Genomic DNA, 21,590 nt, shown 5'->3' with positions numbered 1-21,590 from the left:
AGCATTTCTAAAGCACGCACCATGTCCACGGAAAGTTAGAAGTTCACACCAAACGGAAATACTTTAAAGACGTCAGCGTGTAACGAATTTATCGTAAATCGTCTTTACTTTTTTGCCAATATTAACAACAGAAACTGAAATAGAGAGGCATATACATAGGATGTCATTCACCCCTTGATGGGGTATAGTGCGTCAACCAAACTTATGCCAATCGTTTGCAGTTACCTAAAATGCCCTTCAGCTCCACACCCTACCACGACTTCCCGAGTCGTTCGTATTCCTCCCCTACTGTTCTGTGGCAAGTGCCTTGGTGCGACCCACTCGTTGGCCATCTTGTGAGGGTGGGTTCCACTGTATGGCGTAGTACGCATGCATTTGCTGACCCTCCTTAATGTGTGATCTATCTACTGCCACTTCCGTCTTCCGAACATAGTACGTACGAATGCCAGACCTATGCGCCAACTAAATTCTTCCTTTGAGATAGTGCGAGGCCAGCGTACTTTGTTGATACCACGCAGGTAGTAACTGACGAAAGCTTGGAGCTTTTGAGTAACAGTGGAGTTCACTTCCCAACACAGGAAGAACAGTCTAAACTTGATCTTGGAGTTGAGATAACTGCAATTCTAAATTTTAGACAGGGCAGCGAAAACGTCGGCAGAAACCACACTTTCTAGATATATATTATAAATTGATCGACGCTTTCGATGCTTTGCCCATTAATGCACATAGGGAGAGTGCGATGACCTGTCAGACTGAGAACCTTGGTTTTGTTCGTGTTTACCTTCAGTCCACCTCGATTTGCCTATCTTTACAAATCCAGAGCCATTTGGTCAAGGTACATGACCCGCTAAGATAGGTGGGAGAGCAAACAAAGGTCATCAGCGTAGTCGAGGTGTTTAAGGAAAGATGTCATTGTCCATTGAATTCCTCCACATCCTCCGCACAAGGGAGCATGAAGAACGTCGACAGCAAGAAAAAATAATATCGGTGACAGGATGCAACCCTAGTGGATTCCGCTTTGGGCCTCAAAATCCTCGGGGATTTTACCTCGGTGTAGTACATGACATTTTTCGCTATCATATATCGCTCTGACAATAGCTTTTAGTTTCTCCGGAATGCCTCTCTTGCGTAGAGCATAAATGCACTTCCGGTTCACGATATCGAAAGCTTTCTCGAAATCGATGAAGGGCAGGTGAAGCGAAGATCTAAATTCCGCGCAGTATTCGGAAAGATCCATAGGGTGTCGACGTGGCCGATGCAGGAGGATCCGGAGTGGAAACCAGCCTGCTCTCTGTCGATTAAGGTTTCGAAATGTTCTTTGATGCATTACAGGATTATTTTAGCTATTGTCATTGCCAGGGAGCACGCACATACCCCTCCAATTGTCACACACCCAAGATTTCCATACAAGTGGAAATAGCAGATCTGCAGTAACTGCAGGTGCAGCAAAAAATAAATTTGCGAGGAGACGGTCAAGCCTAGTCGCTTTACTCCGTTTGAATATATTAATAATCGTTGGCGATTATATCCATATTGGATCAGGGCCTTGAAGTGTGTTAGAGCACTTCATTCAAGACCGTAACGGTACACTACAGGATTACATAACCCTGTAGGAGGCAATGTGGTCAGCATTGCGCTCGCCCGAGATTATTACCCTGATTTGACTCAGGTACTCATTCACAGCTGAGTCGACTGGTATCCGACGTCAATCACGATACAAACCCCACTGCCACCAGTGAGATTTGAACCGCGACCTTCCATACGACAGCCTTGTGCTCTAACCACTCAGCTATCCGGACACAATATTGAATATATTGATCGCCGAAATGATTTTTCTTCTGCTTGAAGGACCAGTCCGTATCCGCATTTTACGGTGAGTCGCTATTTGTTCCACAAGAGGAGGAACTTTACCGGATGTGGTACGATTAAGAACCGTGGTTGAACGTTTTTTCCACCTCCTCAGTTGTTCGTCATTGTGGATGAGAAATCTACCGTTGACGTCTTTCACAGGACCATCGAAGATTTGTGACAACATCCAAGCTCTTTCATGATGCGGTATACGTTTCTGAAATCATGGTGATTTGCAGAATCTTCCGCTTCCCTGAGCAGCGCAATAATAAATTCTCTCTTGTCACAGCGGGGGTTTCACTCGATATCGGAATTTCACTTCACACCCGCAATCGGTTGCAGTGTTCAATAGAGCCTTTAACCCAGGTCAGGAGAACACGCTTTATGGTAGATGTCAGAAGCAGACATCGGATTCGCGTCTGCAACCACTTAGCTTTCTAGAGTACAAAAGTACATTGCCATTAGTGTAACAAGAGGGAGAGGAGTACTCTCTAGAATCCCACTATCTTACTTCGCTAAGACCTAGAATCATCATCGTCATCAACGGCGCAACAACAGTATCCGGTCTAGGCCTGCCTTAATAAGAAACTCCAAACATCCCGGTTTTGCGCCGAGGTCCACCAATTCAATATCCCTAAAAGCTGTCTGGCGTCCCGACTTACGCCATCGCTCCATTGCAGGCAGGGTTTGCCCCGTCTTCTTTTTCTACTATAGATTTTGCCCTAAGTTGGAGAAAGCGAGCATTCTGAGGACCCTCGCCACCGTTGTAGAGGACCGTGCGCACATTCCAGACACTAATCATACTCCGCTTTCCATAGCCAAAAGTCGTAACCGTGATGTCAGTCTCTACCCAAGGCGTTGTTGACATTTTGGTAGCAATAAAGTTTCAAAATATGCAGGTGGCTAGCCCACAAATTTCTTTCCCCTTTAGCTGCCTCTTACGAGAAGCAGGGAAGGCTTTGAATATATTCTTGAGCCCTAACTCGCAGGGGTCAATAGGCGAGACAGGGATAATTAATGGGAATTATTAGATTTAGTAGCTGATATAGTGAACACGAAATATAGAGGTGGTCATATGACATATGCACGTTGGCTTTTGCTAACCAGGAGTGTTTCTCATAGGCTGTTGGATAGGGATGTCATGATAACCTACTTTGCTGTAACTGTGAGACCTGAATGCTTATGCCGGGAGGAAAATAGCACTTGGCCACTGTGGCATCTCATATATGGAGAAGTTGAGCTTACACACATATTTTCACGCCCGAACAATTCAAAAGAAAATGCATGTTCGTGAAGTCACTTTCGATAAGAGCGGTACCAGAATCAACATTGGAAGGTGCAAGGGAAGGAAGAACCGAACAAGCGCAGTTTGGCGAATGAACTTTTTGAGATTCCACAGGGGTGGCCGAATATCTACCAAATATATAGAAGTTACTGGAGGAATCAATCAACAAGATAGAAAAGGAGAGAAATCTAGTGAAATATAATAAGTACGGATGAAACAAATGACTCCTTTGCCAAAAAGGGCAAGGGGCTAGGGCAAGTTGGGAAGTGTTACTAAAAATAAACCAGAATCTATGGTATCTTCGCAGCACTACTCCAGGGGCGGCTAGTAATCATTCGAGGCTCTCTGGTAAAGGTCAGCATAACCTTACACATACCAAGGGGATCGATGCGGGGAAAGTAGTCTTCATTCCAAAAGCGACTAAAAATGATCCTTTTCATTTTCATTTGTGCTGATATGCTCACCGCCAGTACCAGAAAACGAAACTGCCTTGTATCAGCTGGCGCATATATTACGTGATGCGGTAAATACCGCGAAACTAACTATGTGTGCATTTTTAAATATTGAAGGTGCTTTCGACAACACATTACATGCAGAAATACAGAATACCCTAATCCACAAAGATATTAGGATCGTCCTAGCTTTCTGGTTGATCAAAATATTCGAAAATACCAACAAATATCAGGCCTATTGTTATGAACCCAAACTGTCTTCGCTAATTTGAAGTAAATTAGTTGACAAACTCTGGGGAGAGCTAACAAATACTAGAATAAAGGTCCAGGTTTACGCTCCAATTAGGATTGAGAATTACCAGTGACTGGTGCTGACGGATGAACCTGCAGATCAATTCATCAACGACATGCCGAGAACGTCCTTCTGGGATTGACTCTTCTTCATTTTCACATCCATACATATATATATGCAGATGCAAGCAGGGAAGGTAATATACAGAATATCCTGGGGCATTAGCGTGGCGGAGAGACGCCTAAATTGAAAGAACTTTGACATTCTTTCTAGGCAGTGTTTCGCCTAGTTTCATTTCGAACAAGAGCAAAAGGGGAGACTGGAAGAGCGTGTCAGTGACCTAAAGCCTTAAGCTAGCAATTGATTATCTGGTATACTGCAAAGTTAGGGATATCTGCGGAAATTATCTGCAAATTCTTTTGGGATAGTGATGAAACCTCAATATATGTACGAGTATATTCAGGGTGCAATCATCATTGTGCAAAATAAGTGAATGTCCCTAAGGCGATACTTAGTACCAGATGGTAGAATGAAACCCTGAAGTGTAATTCGTCCGCCTGTTCCAAAGTCAATATGACAAGAGAGTAAATTTAATGATATGTAATATTCCCTCTTTTTCCCCACCTTAACATCACTTAGCTTTCCCGTTTACCCTCTTAATTTCATAATTCCCATTCCGACATTCATTTATATTCAAAATCTTACATTTAAAATAATAAATTTTAATTATTTAAAAACAAATTTCAATGTGCAGAATTCTAGTTTTGCCGTTGAAGAAACCCCTTTGCATTTCGGGTGAAGTGGAGTTCGATTGATAATAACATTGCGAATTATTCTAGGAAGGATCAATAGTCACCTCAGGAGTAGAAGGATGCTGGCTGTGGCTACTGCGTTTGGTGTAATTCTATAAATTCTATCCAAAGTTTTAGGGAATATTCATTGTGCGGAATTACGGATGCAGGCGTTCGCAGGCTTCTCGAATATAAGAACATTCTCCAGATACAGAGAATGTGCAGACTCTTCGTTGAAGAAAACCTTACCACGGTATCTTCGTCTGAGGTCTGAGTGCAGGGCCGTCTCTTCCTCCTACTCGCATTGGCTGCATATGATCGAGACAACCACTCCGATTTTTGTGGTAGCCTTTAAGGCCGCGCGTCACTTTACATCTGAGGCAAGAGAAACGTTGATCGAGAATATGATCCATCGCGGATCGCTCCTTTCAGGCTTAGCTTCCGCGTTGGTCATTCGGTCATCGTGGGGTCATGCGCGGGGTTCACACGAATTTCCATCGAATTTCGTATCAACAGATATAATCGTTTCTGAAAAAAGTGCATGCAACAGACAGGCAAGCATAGACAGCAAACGGCTGCAACTTTAAGATAATAGCCAGGTATTTTAATGCATGGGCTGAAGAATGCAGTAGCAGAGAAATCAATACAAGAGGAAGAATATTACTAAAAACATTCTCACGTCTGAATATGGTAATTGTGAACTCTAGAGGATTCAACACCCTCCAGAGGAGTGAACTGTAGTCTGTAGTAGACATCACCTTCTTTAGCGATATGCTAATCAAGGGCCTACGGTAGCATGTAAGGGAGGAATATACACACAGTGATTATTAGACTATCATTTTCCGCATTGGAATAATATAATGTCAACTAAGAAAATAACAATGATAGTCCAGTCAGGCCGATTGACATGAAACTTGAGGTGGCATAAGAAACGAAAACGAATGGCGCCGATGCGCGCCTCCTCCTGGAGAGGCGTGGCAAAACTAATAATTTCAAGGTCAAATTACAGGAGCCATTAACTTTTAGTGGAAATTGATCTAAAGCTCTTTTAAAGTGCAGGGATCTCACCATTACCACCACCTTAACTGTCGAGCTCCGAATTTTGTATAGAATAGTCACAAGAGGTGAATAGCCGTTTCTTTGCGCGGCTCTAAAACCAAGTAAGGGTATACTAAGGCAAGGTACGAATAAAGAATTTGCATCTAAAAAGCCAGCCAGTCATTTGGGTTTTTGGGACTGAGAAGGCATGTTGCCTTGGGGAATGTTCCACAAAAACAAAACCGTGGACAGAAATCTACATAAGGGTCAGTTTCAACGATTAAACGAGGGTATACAATTTTGTTTTAGAATGTACGGGTCGGTCACACTGCTCCCAAAGCAAAAGTGATGTAATGTCTGATGTGTTGCCTCTCCCCTGAATGATATTACCAGTCTTAATTTTTGAGGTCTTGCTGTATTATAACGTCAAAACACATCCCGCGGCATGCATCAAAGAAGTTCTTTTGAGGCTCCATTGGGAGCTTTTCGGCATACATTTGATTCTCCGGACCTTGCAGGAAGCGGAAATTGGCAACTGCTTTGGCTCAAAACTAGGAAATATGGTTGACAAACTACCGGTAAAATGAAACAAAGTATGTAGAGTATATTTACAATTGATATTTTATAATTTAGGGACGTTTTGTCATTTATCAATAAAATGGTTATTTTAAGAAAATACTTGATATATATTACAACCCAATAAGTCGAGCGAGAGAACAGCGGATAATTTCTGCAATAAAATTGACAAGGTATTGTGTCAGTAAGACGAGGTAAGAGCTTGAAGGTCGAAGAGAACCTTATCCTGGATTCTTCACGTTTTTTTAGTTTCGGCGTGTTACTTGCAAGTCCAACTATTAATTTCATTCGCATATGGATATTTAAACAGAGAATTGTTTGCCTTTTATCATTTCTCAGGACTGAAAGATAAAAAGAAAACTATCATCAGTTTAGCGGTGGAATCAACGCTTGAACTGACAACAGTAGGCATTGGATAAATAGACTGGGCGTGAGGCAGCTCAGGAAATATATGTCTCTAAAGGGATCGTTAGATGCTTTGAATCGGGTCATTTTGCCTATGGTGCAAACAGTGTAATAAGAGAGGCAGCTCATTAAGATTTGGATCGGAGAACTACGGTACATATTGTGCAAATAGGATAAAAGTCAGATGTCCAGAAGCCGCATGAGTTCCACAAAAATTTACCACAACCATTGTTATGGGATTCAGGATTCAGGACGCGTTTGCGGGGCCCAGTCGAAATTGAATATTTATAGTATTATATCGCAGTAATTTGTGTATTTCTTTTATAAAAACAGTTGAATGGATATTTGTCCCATTAGTAGCTAGCACATATTATATCGAAATATCCACTTTCGCGTGATACTGGACAGAAGTGACAAATTTGAACTTAATAATAGTGTGATTTCCACAAAATTCGGTAGGATCATGCTTAGAGTAACATTGCTGCAATTGTGATTCAAGGACGAGCTTGAGGGGGGTTTTGCAGCCAATTGCTAAGAATTAGAGTAATATACTATTATTAATATTCTTTGAACAGGTATCGGTATGGAGGGTATTTCAGAACTTATGCATCATATAGTAGCAGCCTCTTGACTTTTTTCAGATTTTTCGGTTGAGTAGTTTCTGTACTATCCGATACCTCTCATTTGATACCCTACGTGACTATGTTTGTTGAAAAAATTTGCAATTTATATGATAAGGCGTGTATAATGTTATCCTCATGTAAGTGGGCTCATATGAACAGTAAGAAGAATATTTTATTCTTACCTTTTATTTTTAGCTTTTTAGTTATTTGCATATCAGCATCAATTAGTCGAAGCAGGCACTCATACATATGTATATGCATGTATATGCTAATGGAGTTGAAGATAGTGCCCAATTTAAATAGATATACATATGTGTACAATAGCATACACGGCGCGAGGAGTATATGCCCGAAGCGTCAGTCTTCCGGTATTCTGAATTGTTTCGATTGGTTCGTCCTTTAATCCTTGTAGTCAGTCGACTTGAATGGAAATTTGGTACACCCCCACGAGAGGCAGAGGTGCTTGACTGTTCAGCAGCGATTTTGAGGAGGATATATAGAAGTGATGACCCTAAAGAAGCGGTGATGGAAACGGGAGAACGATTATCTCAACCTTAGTTGAGTCATGTCATTATGTTGCTGGTGCAAATAGGAAATTGAGACGATGAGATCGTCCTACCATTGTGTGAGAAGACTTTGTTGAAAGCAATTGAGAGGCCAGAGAGAGGAATTTCAGCCAAACTAGTATTCACGAAGTAGCCTTGCAGGTACAGACTACTATGTCTTGCAGCAAACATAAATTCAAAAGGCATGCAGGCACAGATTACTTGTGGCATGATTGATGCGTGGGGATCCATCCATAAACAAGAGAAAAGTAAATTCGACATGACTTCTCATTGCGGTTGAACTCTATTTTTTAACCCTAGTCAATCCATCCACATCCTATTTACTGATTTACATTTTTCATATGTTTTAAAGTTTAGTTATCGCTGGGCGTTGACTTATTTCTAAGACGTGACATATTTGAAATATTATTTGAGGACTTGTTGGGGATTCAGTTTCACTATCATCGCGACCGGAATTTGAGCTCGGGGTAACACGATCGAGTGGCAAAAGTTCAACCAACTCAGTCATCGTACCATCTATTTTGGATAGTAACGTCTTGCTTAAACAGATGTCGGTGAACTAATTTAACAAATATATAGATGCATATATAATATAAATACTCACGCAGTATTCGACCATCGATTAGGCGCCCTATATTCCTCTGCCAAAATTATATCCTCCCTAAGTGGTTCTGCTTCATCCTCTGTGTGCGAAAATGTCACTCGCTTATCAGAGCCAGGTGATGGTTCACGTTTTAGAGCAGATTTCAATTCAATATCTTTGGTTTCCAAAAGTTCTTCTTTTTCCTGATCCTCAACAATTTTCAATTCAATATCTTCTTCTTGGGCAGCAGGTAAGTCTTTACGTTGTACCGCAGGTGATGATTTCATCATTTCCTCTTCTATTTGCTGTGAAATTCTTGTTGCACTGTCGACAGCTTCTTGGAGAATTTCATCAATTTTTGCCTCAATATCCTCATCGTCGATATCCTCATAAATATGCTCCTTTCGGCGTCTTGGAGCTTTTTGTGGTGGTTGTCCTAAGTCGAGCTTCAAGTCTTCCTTTCGCACTACAGGTGAAACTGGTTCATCCGATTCGAGAGGTATATCCGCTTCAGGTCCTTCTTGTGAAGGACTGTCGGCCGGTGGGGATGTCTCTGCTGGAGCTTCATTTTGTTCAGCAATGGATGACGTAGGCAGTTCTATGATTTCATCAGGCACAAGGATGCTACTTCCTTCTTCAGCTTTTTCTTCTTGCCTGAGTCTCCTGGTTTTGCTCGGAGATTCTTCAAGCTCAAGAATTTCCAGGATATCGTCACTGTCTTGTTTCTCAATGAAATGCGGTATCTGACCATGGTCAGCTTTTGGTGAAGATTTCAATTTCAGAATCTTCTGTTTTTCCGTAAGCACTACCTTTTCGTTATCTTTTAAGGGAACTCTCTTGATGTTGCGCCTTTTGAATTGTTTATCGGCCATAGACTTAAGTTTATTCATGATTGGTTGGCAGCACCTAGCTAATCTTTCAGTACCAACAAAACGTCTTTTTCTTAATGTGGGTGTAGATTGCTCCGCTCGACTTTCAGGAGCCGAACCAGGTTTCGATTGTTTCAATGATAAGCGCCTTTTAAGGATTCCTTTTATTCTGGTGATTTTTGATGATTTATCATCAGAGGATGTTGAAAAAATCGGTTCGCTCTGAATACTAAAGTTATCCTCTATTGGCTGACATTCAGAATCGTCTGGCCGCAATACGTCGTCTTCTTCTCTCTGATCTTCGGGGCGATCGTCTACTTCTCCCTCCTCTTCGTCGTCGTCACTTACACTTTCGTCGTCACTGAGTTCACTTATGTATCGTTCAGTTTCTTTCACTAATACTTCTTCATGAATGCGTACGACCTTTTTGGTAGATTTAGGAGATTCGGAAGAGAAACGTTGACGATCCTGTGATTTTCGTAAAGTAAGAAACTCGGGTTCTTCATCCGGGCCCAATGGTCGTTTATATAAATGTGTCCATGGATATCCACCCTGAAAAGAGTCATGAGTTTGATCAATTTAAATGCAAGGACTTAATGGTTCATAAAAACTTTTGAAATGAACGATGCTTGTCGATGAGAAATTTGCTAAGGACTATATTTTCAATAAAAATTTACCAGTCAGTATAAGAGGAGGCAACTATTCAAACTGTATCATTGTTTATTAGTAGTACAAAAATCTAATTTGGAAAACCCAGATTGAGGAAGAATAGAGAACGATTTTGTAAACATCAATCATTCAATTTTTTCCAATTTCTTTTCTACCGAAAGGTAGTTTAAAATTCATGAAAATCACTTAAAGTAGGGCAAAGTGGAAAATTACGTCATAACAATAGTGCTCAATTATGCACACTGTCTAATTCTAGTCCTAAGGTTCCTCATTATATTCTGCAAGTTCGCAAATGGGGTGGGATCGATTCCATTCGGTCATACTGAGCTATCCTGATATCCTTCGAGTATCAACCCGGCGCCTATAGAAATCAATATGGATCCAGTAAGTTCAAATAATACGGCATTAACTTGGACAAAAGGACATTTGACTACTACACGGAACTTTTTAGTCGAAATACATGAGAAGTGATTGCTTCACAATAACAGCAGGGTTACCGAAAAAATAAGAGCAATACATCAGGTAACAGCCGAGATTTTCAGGTTGAGCAACAATAAATTGCACTTTGGCAGGGAATAGTGAAACCAGTAATGCAAGCGAGAATAGAATCGCAGCAAAAAATATTCAGAAGATGAGGGCTGAGAAAGAGAGCCTGTTCAACAAATGCAGCCTCGGCATAAAGGCGGGTCAAATTCAAATTCACGCACACCAAGTAAGAGATTTGGCCTGCATGCCAGACACCCGGGATCCGAACTCTGAGTAACGCTCAACCATCATGACCACAGCACCCGTCAAAGCAGAACAAGGTTTTGGTGCACGGATTCGCCTTTCGGTTGAAAATGAAAAGCGGTTGAAAATGAAAAGCGAAATGGAACAGTAAACAACGGTTTTTCAGGTTGAAGGAGACGCGATCCTAAGAGTGACAATCTTTAGAACGAAGACCAGTCTAAAAGAGTGTTCAGGCAAAAATCGTTTCAAATCTTTATCTAGATTCAATACGGTGGAACTATGTCATTCCGGGAATCTCGCCACTGTGGCGTAAGAGGAAATGACGCCCCAGAGGTTATATCAAAAAAAGAATCGCCAAATGCGGCTATGAACAACTTGTCATGACTCAAATATGGTTTGGCCAATGACCAACAGACCATCCTGGGAGGTCAGAGTTGACCTGAAGGGAGAGCAATCGCAAAAGCCAGGTTCGAAAATGCGGGGCATCCTTACGTTTCATTCAACAAAACTCCCCATGTCTTCAAATCGATGCTTGGGTCTGCACCGAAATCTGAAAAGTTAACAAACAACAATATTTCACGAACTTATCATAAGAAAACACGTGAGCTAAAATTGGAAAGGAAAGAAGTAACAGGTCGACCGCGAGCATGGAGCCGTAAAACTCGAGACACCAATGCCGTGATCGAGGGGAAAGATCTACGACGGATCACATCTTCAATTGATGCTTCTACTGCCTCAGATATTACCTTGGCGTCCTCACAGCCATAAAAATGTAGGATGCCCTTTATGTTAATGTAAGTGGGTTAGAGGCAGAGTGAGAGAGGGAGTCTTCAAATCAAAGAACTTGGACTTCATGTCAGAATAATTTAAAATTCAATGATAAATAAATGATAAAATATAAGAAAAACCGAGAAAAATAAAAATAAAATCTGGTGGTACTTTAAGACTATCCCAACTTCAATTGAAAGCAAATTTCTGACGGAAATCACTTTATCTCTTTTAGTTTTAGATTTTTAGAAACTAATAAATCACGCTTCTTCAGCAATCGACCCGAGCTAACTTCTGAAATAAATGAACTTGAAAACCAAAGCGAAACCTCGAATCGCTCATAGATTTCGTCACCCGTCATCGGTTCCGTTCCTTCAACCATCATAACTGCGTTCCCTAGAACTCTTGGGAAATGCTACTAGGATCTTTAAATTTTGAAATCACTTCCTTTACTGTAGCTTTTGATTTGTAAAATCCCGAACCATGCTACTCCTGCAAAAGATACAAAACAAGTCCTCTAGTCAGGTGACTTGTCGGTGAATGTTTTGCTAATTTTTTCAGCCCAAACAATGGACCCAGACTCTATAATCAGCTGCCTCTTTCCAACAATAAAATTCCTACAATATTCTAGTAAATGCATTTAATAATACAACAAAAAAGGCTAAGAATCACTTCTGAACTATTTAAAAATTTCTTTATTATTATTGAAAATATTTAAATAAACTTTGGCGTTTCTAAAGGGCGAAGTCCAAAGGGATTTTGTGAATGAAGATGACTATTTATAAATTGATATTTTTAAAAACATGAATGCTGGGGTGGGAAGAAAGCATCGGTATCAACCCATGCTGCGAAGCTGCGGACACTAAACGCATTTCGAAAATGCCGTGCTGCAGATGCTGAAGTTGAAAAAAGGAACCGCTAACCGGAGTTGATCAGAAAAAGTATCACAATTATTTGGACCGAATCGGAAATATGTGTACAAAACAAAGACCAGAATAGGTCCAAGTTGTAAAACTTGATTCATATTACCGAGTCTAGGCCGTTGACTGAAGGAAGGAGGTCAAAAGCTATCCAAAAATATATTTTCTTTCCATTTCTCTATATTGTTCCTGAAAACATTGCTTACATATTCAAGTATATATGTACCTACCTGTTCCTTTAATCTACGTATATCTTCCCACTGGTATGTTTTCAAAGGAATTGGTGGTCTGTTTAATTCTTCGTCATCTAGATACTCCCGCAATCGTTGGTAATACTCCTTTTTGGCTTCAGTAGATAAAATTACAGCGTCTGTATCTATAGGTCGTGTTTTCAAGTTACTATCTAGATTTGTATGCTTGTTCAGATTTTCTTTGTCAGATTTTTCTGATTCTTCCTCTGGCTTGTGTGTTGCGTCGGTGCTATTTTCTAATGATTTCGTAGTTTCTTTTCCAGCTGATTCGGATTGATCCTGGTTATCTTGCACAAAATGACTAGTTTCTTCTTCTTTACTAATAACTTGTGCTTGATCCTCCAAAGGCAAGGGGCCATGAACGGTAGGTGTAGTGGTCACAATGGCCTCTTGGAAATCGAGGTTGTTTACTTTGGTTTCGAGACTAGTGAGGTTTGTATCTATGTCGCTTTCGTTGGTGGCCGAGATTCCGTTTTTAGTATTTTTGGTTTCAACTTCAACAGGACTAATGACTCCACTATCATGTGAATTGGACGACTGTAATGATGTTTGACTTCTTGGTTCAGGGCTTGGTGCGTTATGTGGGCTGATGGGTTCAAGGAGGGGCTGACCGATTTTAGCTTCTGGGCTTGCAATTCCACTATCAGGGCTGGAAGCCTCACATAATGTTTGTTCTTGTAAGGGAATAGGACTGTATTGTGAAGGTGTATCAATATCGTTGTCAGTGTTTGGGGTTAGCGATTGAGCTACTTGTGGGGAACTGTCTGGTTCAAGTGGTTTTTGAAACAATGGGTTTGAAAGTATCAAGTGCGGTGTTTGCAGAGGCGAGTCATCTAGAAGCACTGGTTCGCTTTGTCGACTGTCCAAGTTTATTTGATCATCAATGAGTTGTTGTTTCGCGTCTTTTAGTATACTTTCAACTGCTTCTTGAATGATTCTCTGATCTTCAGGATCTAAATCATCATCTTGATACCACGGTCGATCAACACTTTCTTCCCGCTCGGGCACTACTGTTTGTTTACTATTATCATCCGAATGTGACGACTCAGACTCATTGGATCGTTCCTCTACGCACGAGAGTCGTTTTGTGGAACTATCAATTAATGGCAGTCTTCGATCAACTTTATCACTTTCACTTACCGTGGAACTATCAAGCGGGATAATATCACATTTAGCACTTTCAGTTTTTTCAGAATCCGGTACAATATCGTCAGTCCGTGTATCTGGATCTGCTTCTATTTCGGATATAACCTGGCCACAAGTCTCGTAGGCGACCGCTGCTTCGTCTTCTGCAATTAAGTGAGACTCGAACTCGAATACACGATTTCTGTCGTTCTCATTATCATCTACATCTAAATCGGTCACTTGTGGCGAAGCAGCGTAACGTATATCTAGTTGAATATTATCGTTAATTTCATCGTGACTGATGTCATCAATATGATGATCTTCGTTTGGCTGTTGCAATTCTTGCTGCCGCTGCTGGTCAGTTACCTCGTTATCACATTCACTAATAAGGTTCCTATTAAGTACTTCAAGAATCGTCGGTTCCTCTCCTCCAGCGCCCGGAAGAGATACTGCAAAAAAGCGGAGAGAAAAAGATGATTTATCGTACATTACATAAGGCACACTTGAATGGTAATCGGAAATATCTTTACAGAGGGCTCTAACAAATCTCTCACGGAAGATGCAAATGCAACGGTCAGTATTAATCAACACAAAATTATATTCTTTCAATTATATTCACTATATAAAATCCCGGATTTTCTGTGTATAAATATGTTTAAAAAATAAATACAACGACAAACCTAAAGAGAGAAAAGACGACGGCGCCCAATTTATTTGAAAAGCAAAATTTTCAGACCTACTAAACTTTAGCTTTCCTCAACTTTTAACTTTCAAGACTGACTCTATCTAAAGTTTTTTGCCAATTCTATGTATCTAGTTCACTTTTCAACGCTAATACTATAATATTTTGACTATTTTTAGATTATACATCCCCTGTGTCGTCGCGATTCCGACCGAGAAATATTACACAAATGAACAAATATAAACACTACATGCAAAGCGGTCTGACACAGAAATTAAAGGAAACTTTCAAAATACCAGGAATTCGTGGATTTCAGTCTGGATTCTTTCTCACACTCGTTTTATTTCAACGGACAAATGATGCGGACCATTCTGAATCGAATGTTCCCAGAAGTTTTTGCAAGACTTTCTCGATTGAAATTCAAATTTTTATGCCCGCAGAAGTGCTCATTGTTGTCTGGACCCAAAAGCTGGCAAGATTCATACGCAGGGCATCTGAAAGACTTTCATTTCAGATACATATACGCTTTTCCAACGGAAAATATAGATCACATCTTGATCAAAGGAACATCACAAGATCAATGTTGGGGGTAGTTTTGAGTACACCCAACAGAGCGAAAGCGAAATCTAGGCCCTGTGTCAGCCTACTAACAGGTAGTTGCTCTATTTTTGATACGAAAATACTGAAAATAGCGAGCTTTGCTGTGGTATGACGCTACTGCAGTCTCTGGCATACTTAATTCTGTTGTGTTTCAATGAAAACAGATATGAGTCAATTTGCTTGTATACGATAGTTGACTCTTCTTTGCGAATATGGTACATCACTCTAAGTATGTTTGCACCTAGTTAGAGCCCGGTTGGAAGTTAGGAAATGATGGTGGTAAGGAGAGCATTAAATTAGCACCAACATATTATGTTTACAGTGAAATTAACGGATATGTGAGTACTTAGATATCTACAGGTGTACAGGATTTAAATTTTCTTTTAAATAAATATTCTCCTTCTACGTTGAACGAGACGCGCACTATTTCGCTGATGATTCTTTAACCTGAGGCTCACGTTTTAAATAAAATAAATATTCTTCACGGGTATGTCGTGTGGTTCATAATTTGGGATTTACGTAAGTGGTATGTACGCCAATATTGTATTGTATTGAAAAGAACGAGATCGAGTTTGTCCGGCAATTGGCGGCAATATTCACTGCTGCCCGATATATGTTAGTAGAAAGTGATGATCGGAATTCTTTATAAAATAAGAAAAAAATATGAAATGAGTGATGGTGATGAAACGACTCCAATAACTTTCAGCAGTGTGAGTCATTCAAGAGAGGAGATTTGTTCCTTTCCTATCTTGGAAAGTCACGTCTTTTACAGCACAATTGCATAAACATCATCATCAACGGCGCAACAACCGCCCTTATAGACTTTCCTGGCTGGATCATCCTCATCCATACGGATTAAGTGAACCGCCTACCGTAACCTATTGAGCGGTCTTGGTATCGCTCATAGATTTCGTCGTAATGTAGGCCACCGAATCGTCTAACCCACGGAAGCGACATTAAGATATTACTTCGCAGCGTGGGTTTGTCTTTCAACCCTCATACTTTTAATTCTTATATCTTCATTCCTCACTACCCGGAGCTCGCTTTGTGTTTTTATAAGGGCGGAATCAATTCCAGGCCATTTTTCTTCGACTTGTGCATCTCAATTATACTCATTCAGCTTACATTCGGCTTAGCGCCTCATTCAGATTTTTTCTTCCGCTCACGAATTTTGGGGAGTGAAGCATTCTTTGTGGTTTTTTGTATGGTATCGCATCCAGAGGAATTCGGGGTATCATCGAATCCAAACTGGGGCAGATCCTCTCGCAGAGTTGCCAAACCTCACCAAACCACACATTTGTCCATAAGATAGAAAGCAAGCAGGCGATGCATGGAGTTGCTTTAGCGAAGCCTGCCTGTAGTGCTTGCCTGTTCAGAATACATTAACAGACTTGCAATTGTGTGAATGGCTATGTTTGGTTTCCAAAATCATGCCAAACGTTTGTGGAAGTTAGGAGTTCGCAGCAAATGGCAAGTGTCTGGGTCGGGCATTACAAGTGCCGTGCTAGCGCCGGCAAGCATACTCCTACTGTTGGTACTCCTTAAAGCTAGTTTGGTGTCAATGATCAGTCCTAGATAATTGGGAACCAATTATGAGATGCATGCATGTCCAAAGACTTCAAACTTAATAGTATTTTTCTACGGTTCGTAATCAAAACCTTATTAGAATCCAATGTATGTTCGTCTGTCTGTCTGACTGTCTGTCTTTTTTTTATGGATGGAAGTGCCGCATCCGACTCATGAAACAAGGTAGAGATTCACTGGACAGTCTGGGCAACATGCTGAATGTGACCTCACTCGGGGTTCCCGATCACGTCCACGGATTGGGTAGGTGGAGCTATACTGTTGAGAGTCCTGTTGAAGGCGTTAGAATGAACCTCTCCCCGTCATGAAAGCTTTTCGGCCGGACGCGCGCAAACTCGTATAGGATTATAAAAGGTTATTACTGTTCTGTTAAGGGAAAGTCGCACCACGTCCTTGAAGAACTATTGTGCCCCTTTTACTGGTTATAGTGTACCTGTTGATCATAGTATCTCAAGCAGGCCTGTAACCGTTAGGAACTTTAGTATGTTCCCCACTTCCAGAAGTTTCAGCTTTGCATCTGGTATTAAGTGTTCTCCCAGATGTATCGACCTACTTTGCACAAGTGCCGGACACCGTCCCAGGACGTGTATAGAGGTTTCGTCCTCCTCCTCACAGAACCTGCAGGCAGTGTCCGTAGATATCCCTAGCTTCCCTAGGTGATAGTTCAGCCGACAATGACCAGTGAGAATTTCCACTATGCTGTAAAAGGTTAAACTGGACTGTAGGCATTTTCTAAGCGATTGCCAACCTCAAGCGCTAGCTGCCTACTTCAAAGAGATACCTGGTGTTTGGGTGGGGAAGTTGCAATCCCTGGTGAATGTTACGGACTAGCTCTTCAGTTTACAAGTGATAATAATTGTCACTCTAGTAGAGAGCTGTATTCACCTTAACGCTCGGCTTAGCTTGTCGTAGTTCATATTTGGTTTAGATTTGCGTTCTCCCGATCTCCTGGCTATTTTATCTGCGGACTTATGTTGATTTTATGAGATTTTTCAAGGCTCCTTCTCTCTGAGTAAAATTGTGAACGGTGGAACATAATATGCTCCGGGTCCTCAGGTGTGCAACGTCATTGAAGACAAAAGGGAGAATCAGCCAGCCTGAAATGGTGCAGATACTTCATGTAACCACCATGTCCTGGCGTTGGTATTTGCCGTTTTCTCACAGGCATAGTCCAGGTGTCCCTTGAAATTGATTTTAGTGTCAATCATCACCCCCAGGTATTTGAGAACCGGCTTCGAAGTGATGATGTGGCCAACAACACGAATATTAATCGTATTCCTCTTCCTACGGTTGGTAATCAATACCTTCCCAGTTTTCTCTTGCGCAAGGTCAAGCTAAACCATCTCCAGCCACGTTTTTATGGCGCTATTGGTTTCGTTAGCATACACTTCAACGTCTTCAGCTTGTTTCGAGAAGACAACTACCCCTATATCATCTGCGAAACCAATTGTCATGGCCTTTTTTGGCACAGGAAGGACAAGGACGCCATTCTACATCACCTTCCACAGGAGAAGATGCAAAACTAAGCATTGTGGTACTCCTGCGGTGACGATGTACCGCTTGGATCCCTCATCCGTATCGTGTCCTCCCCGAGACGTAACTTTTGAGGGGCTTAGTCAAATAACTAGGGACACCTGTTTTGGTCAGTGAGCTTTTTATCCACTCTTAGCTGGCAGAATTGAACGCCTTTTTGACGTCCAACGTCAACACGGCACAGCGTTTATTAGACGACATTGCGTTTCGAGCCAGCTTCAAAGCAACGCCTACTGCGTCGATCGTTGGGTGGGCTTGTTGAAATCCAAATTGCCGCTCCGATAGTCCATACTTATATTCAATGATAGGGGGAAGTCTATTGTAGATGACTCTTTCGAGCATTTTTCCTACCGTGTCGATGAGGCAAATCGGGTGGTACGATGATGGATGTCCTGGTTGTTTTTGCCTCTTCCACTGATCGGCGAAAACTCCTTCTATCATGCATGTTTCAATTGCGCTGAGTAACCAATCAGGTCTGGTTTTAATTGCGAGTTTAAGAGCTCTGTTAGGAACAGCATTCAGACGGGGAGCGTTGTTATCACCAATTCTCCAGCAAATTTGCGTAAGTTCCTCCTCAGTTACCGCAGGTATGGTGTAGACATCCAATGCTTGCTTATATTTCTTGCGCTCCCCTTTATCCGGGGGAAAGAGCGCCATCACTATATAGAGCAGAAGATGCGGGCAGGTCACTTGTGGTGTTCACCCTCTCATCTTTTTCATTACTATAGTCTGTCTGCCACACCCGATTTATTCGGAATCGGCTAAACCAATTGTCACGAAATTTCGTGAGAAGATGTGGTCTGTGAATCTTTTTATATCCAGCGAGTGGCGCCATTTTGTGTTGGCATTAAGGGGTGCTCCCCATACTTGTGAAAAGAGGGTGCAACATTTTTTTCAAAGGATATACTGAGTTCACCGCACACCAGTTTCCCTCCGACTTCAGTATTTCCTCGATAATGTTCTGCGGGCTTATGTTGAGTTTTCCAGGCTCCTACTCTCTCAGTAAAATCGTGGACAGTGGAACATAACATGCTCCGGGTCCTCAGGTGTGCAACCCATAGCCATGTGGGGTATCAAATAAAAAGGATCAATTAGTACTTTTTGAAACTGGTCCCATATTTGATATCGGGTGAAATGTAGGGCAGTGAGGACTCAACGTATGATAGTGCCTAATTCAGATAGATATATTTGTACATTAAACCAGCTTTATTCAATATAAATACTTTATACGTACATATGTACCTATACTTTTGTGCACGAAGTAAATCGGAAATATGTGTACGATCAATCAATCAATCCGGTATTCCGACTTATTTCTCATTAGCTAGGGTCAGCTCAGCGCTTTTCAGCCAGAAATTCACTGTTCCTACCGTTTCCATCAAGAAGAAAATGCACAGGCATTGCTCTACTTTCTTCTCTGTCTGTTTGACGGAAATTGTCTGATGGTTGCAATGAGTGCAGTGCTCACTAACAAGCCATCCCTTGTACTACGAGCGAGTGGTGTTGCCTGTTAGATATATGTCGATTGTCTACATTCTCCTTCCTTTAGCACAGCGCAATTTGGGATGGCTTCGCAGTCCTTATTGATGTCCTCCTCCACTCCGCATTTTCTACATTACTTGGATGTGTCACTCGAACAGGCGCATACTTCCACTTTATACCGAAACTATGGAGTGATAGCGCTCTATGTCCTACTGTAGGCTTTCCGTAGCATTTTTGCCGCTGATCTCCTGCTTTAAAGACTTTTCAATTTGATCTAATTACTCATCTAAAGTTACATCTCTGGGTTTCTTGAGCTGCAACAAAAAAATCCCTTCTAAGACCATCGGTGTTCGACTACCATTTTCTCTCACATTGGTGAGTTCTAGATCTGCCTTCACCCTTCTGAGAATATCGTCGTGTCCTAGTTTGGATATTATGATCACCCGATGGTGACCGTTGTCGTATCCTACTTCTACCTCTACTTTCCTTAACTGCCACCTTTTTTGGATTTCTGCATCCTTTTTTTGGGGTGGTATTTTTTTAAGCAACTGCGGTTATTTGTGTTTCATCAGCAATTGCCCCTTTATCTTTTGTTGGTTTGCTGTCCTATTGATTCAACCATTCACATTGCTTTTTCGCTAATTTCGCTTGCCCCATTTTTCGAATAGAATAAACGTAATAAAGTCACTGACACTAGCCCAGAGAATATTATCTCATAGTTTTACCCTTTGTTTTTGGGGAGAATTATGACTCAATGACTACAAGGAAGAAGGAGAACAACTAAAGTTAATTTCAAGTACTCAAAGTTTAAAGCCCTATGAGTTGGTGTTTAAGAATACACTGAAAATATTCCCTGCTCGTCGTGAAAAGTGACTGAAAGGGATAGAAATCTATGGGGTAGGAACCTACAAATTTCGGAATTTTATTACTACCGAGTCATTAGCGGCGCCTCGATGGATACGACCTTTAGTTAGCGGGAACGGCTAATTATTGGTTTGAATCTGCGCACGATCTTCGGCATCGAGGGCACCCAGGCCGCTCGCTTTTTCCAACTCTAACAAGGATTCAAGCGATATAAGCCGGGCATTCCGGACATAAGCGAAGTGGAAGGATGGGACTCTAGAGAGTACTTCTCTCCATCTTCTAGCACTGCACTTTGTATTCTGAAAAGTTTAGTGGTAGCAGTCCCGGATACGGTGTTGGATTGTTACTGACGGCTATCGCAAAGCGCGCTATCTTAACCTGAAAGAAGTTCTGATAAGATCTTAACTAAGAGATCCCTATCCAGGCTAAGGAGGATTACTATTGTACAGTGACTTGCACTAACGGAGATTTCCGATATAATGGATAAGGATGCTTCCTATGAACATGGAATGAATGCCAAGGCGACTCTGAAAGCACCCAACTCCGACATGTGACGGGAGGGAATATCTTGGCAACCCTACCAACAATAGTGAAAAGTTTATAGACTTCTGAAACATTCATCACCTGGTCAATGGCAGCGCAGTGCCTGCTACTAAGTCAGTTGGGTATGATTATTGCTGCCATCAATGTACCCAAACGGTGTAAATCCGTCGGTCTTGATGGTCTGACCTGCTTTTGCGGAAGGGTTACTTCTACTCAGCTGTTAATGCGGGGAATCTGAAATATTTCACAGTGAGTAGAGGAAAGAGATAATCGGTTAAGATTCCCAAGAAAGACAACCGGCTTGAGTACGGCAACTGTCGCGAGTGCGTCTTGTCGCGAAGATATTAGCTAAAATCATCCTGGGCGCATTAAAACTCGAAAGTTCGAATGACAGATAGTAAACTGGTTTCCGTTCTGGATCCTCTCCTAACGTCCTCATTAACACATTGTGAAGCTGTCTTTAGATCACCGCTCAATCTCAATGGAAGTAAGAGGCAGAGTCGATGAGGGTT

At 41.5% G+C, this 21,590-nt stretch overlaps 1 protein-coding gene across 3 annotated transcripts in view; it reads right to left on the bottom strand.

The window, feature by feature from the left end:
- LOC119650305 (titin) overlaps positions 1-21,590 on the bottom strand; it is a 93,534-nt gene that overhangs the window by 14,190 nt on the left and 57,754 nt on the right. For all 3 annotated transcript variants that reach the window (XM_038052946.1, XM_038052948.1, XM_038052947.1), the window contains exons 2-3: positions 12,645-14,239; positions 8,481-9,880 (exon numbers count right to left, since the gene is read on the bottom strand). In XM_038052946.1, the coding sequence (XP_037908874.1) occupies positions 8,481-9,880; positions 12,645-14,239 (2,995 nt within the window). The remainder of the gene's footprint in view (positions 1-8,480; positions 9,881-12,644; positions 14,240-21,590) is intronic.

The sequence above is a fragment of the Hermetia illucens genome, chromosome 2, assembly GCF_905115235.1.
Source record: "Hermetia illucens chromosome 2, iHerIll2.2.curated.20191125, whole genome shotgun sequence".
NCBI classification, from domain to species: domain Eukaryota; kingdom Metazoa; phylum Arthropoda; class Insecta; order Diptera; family Stratiomyidae; genus Hermetia; species Hermetia illucens.
This window is presented reverse-complemented; position numbering and strand designations above follow the sequence as displayed.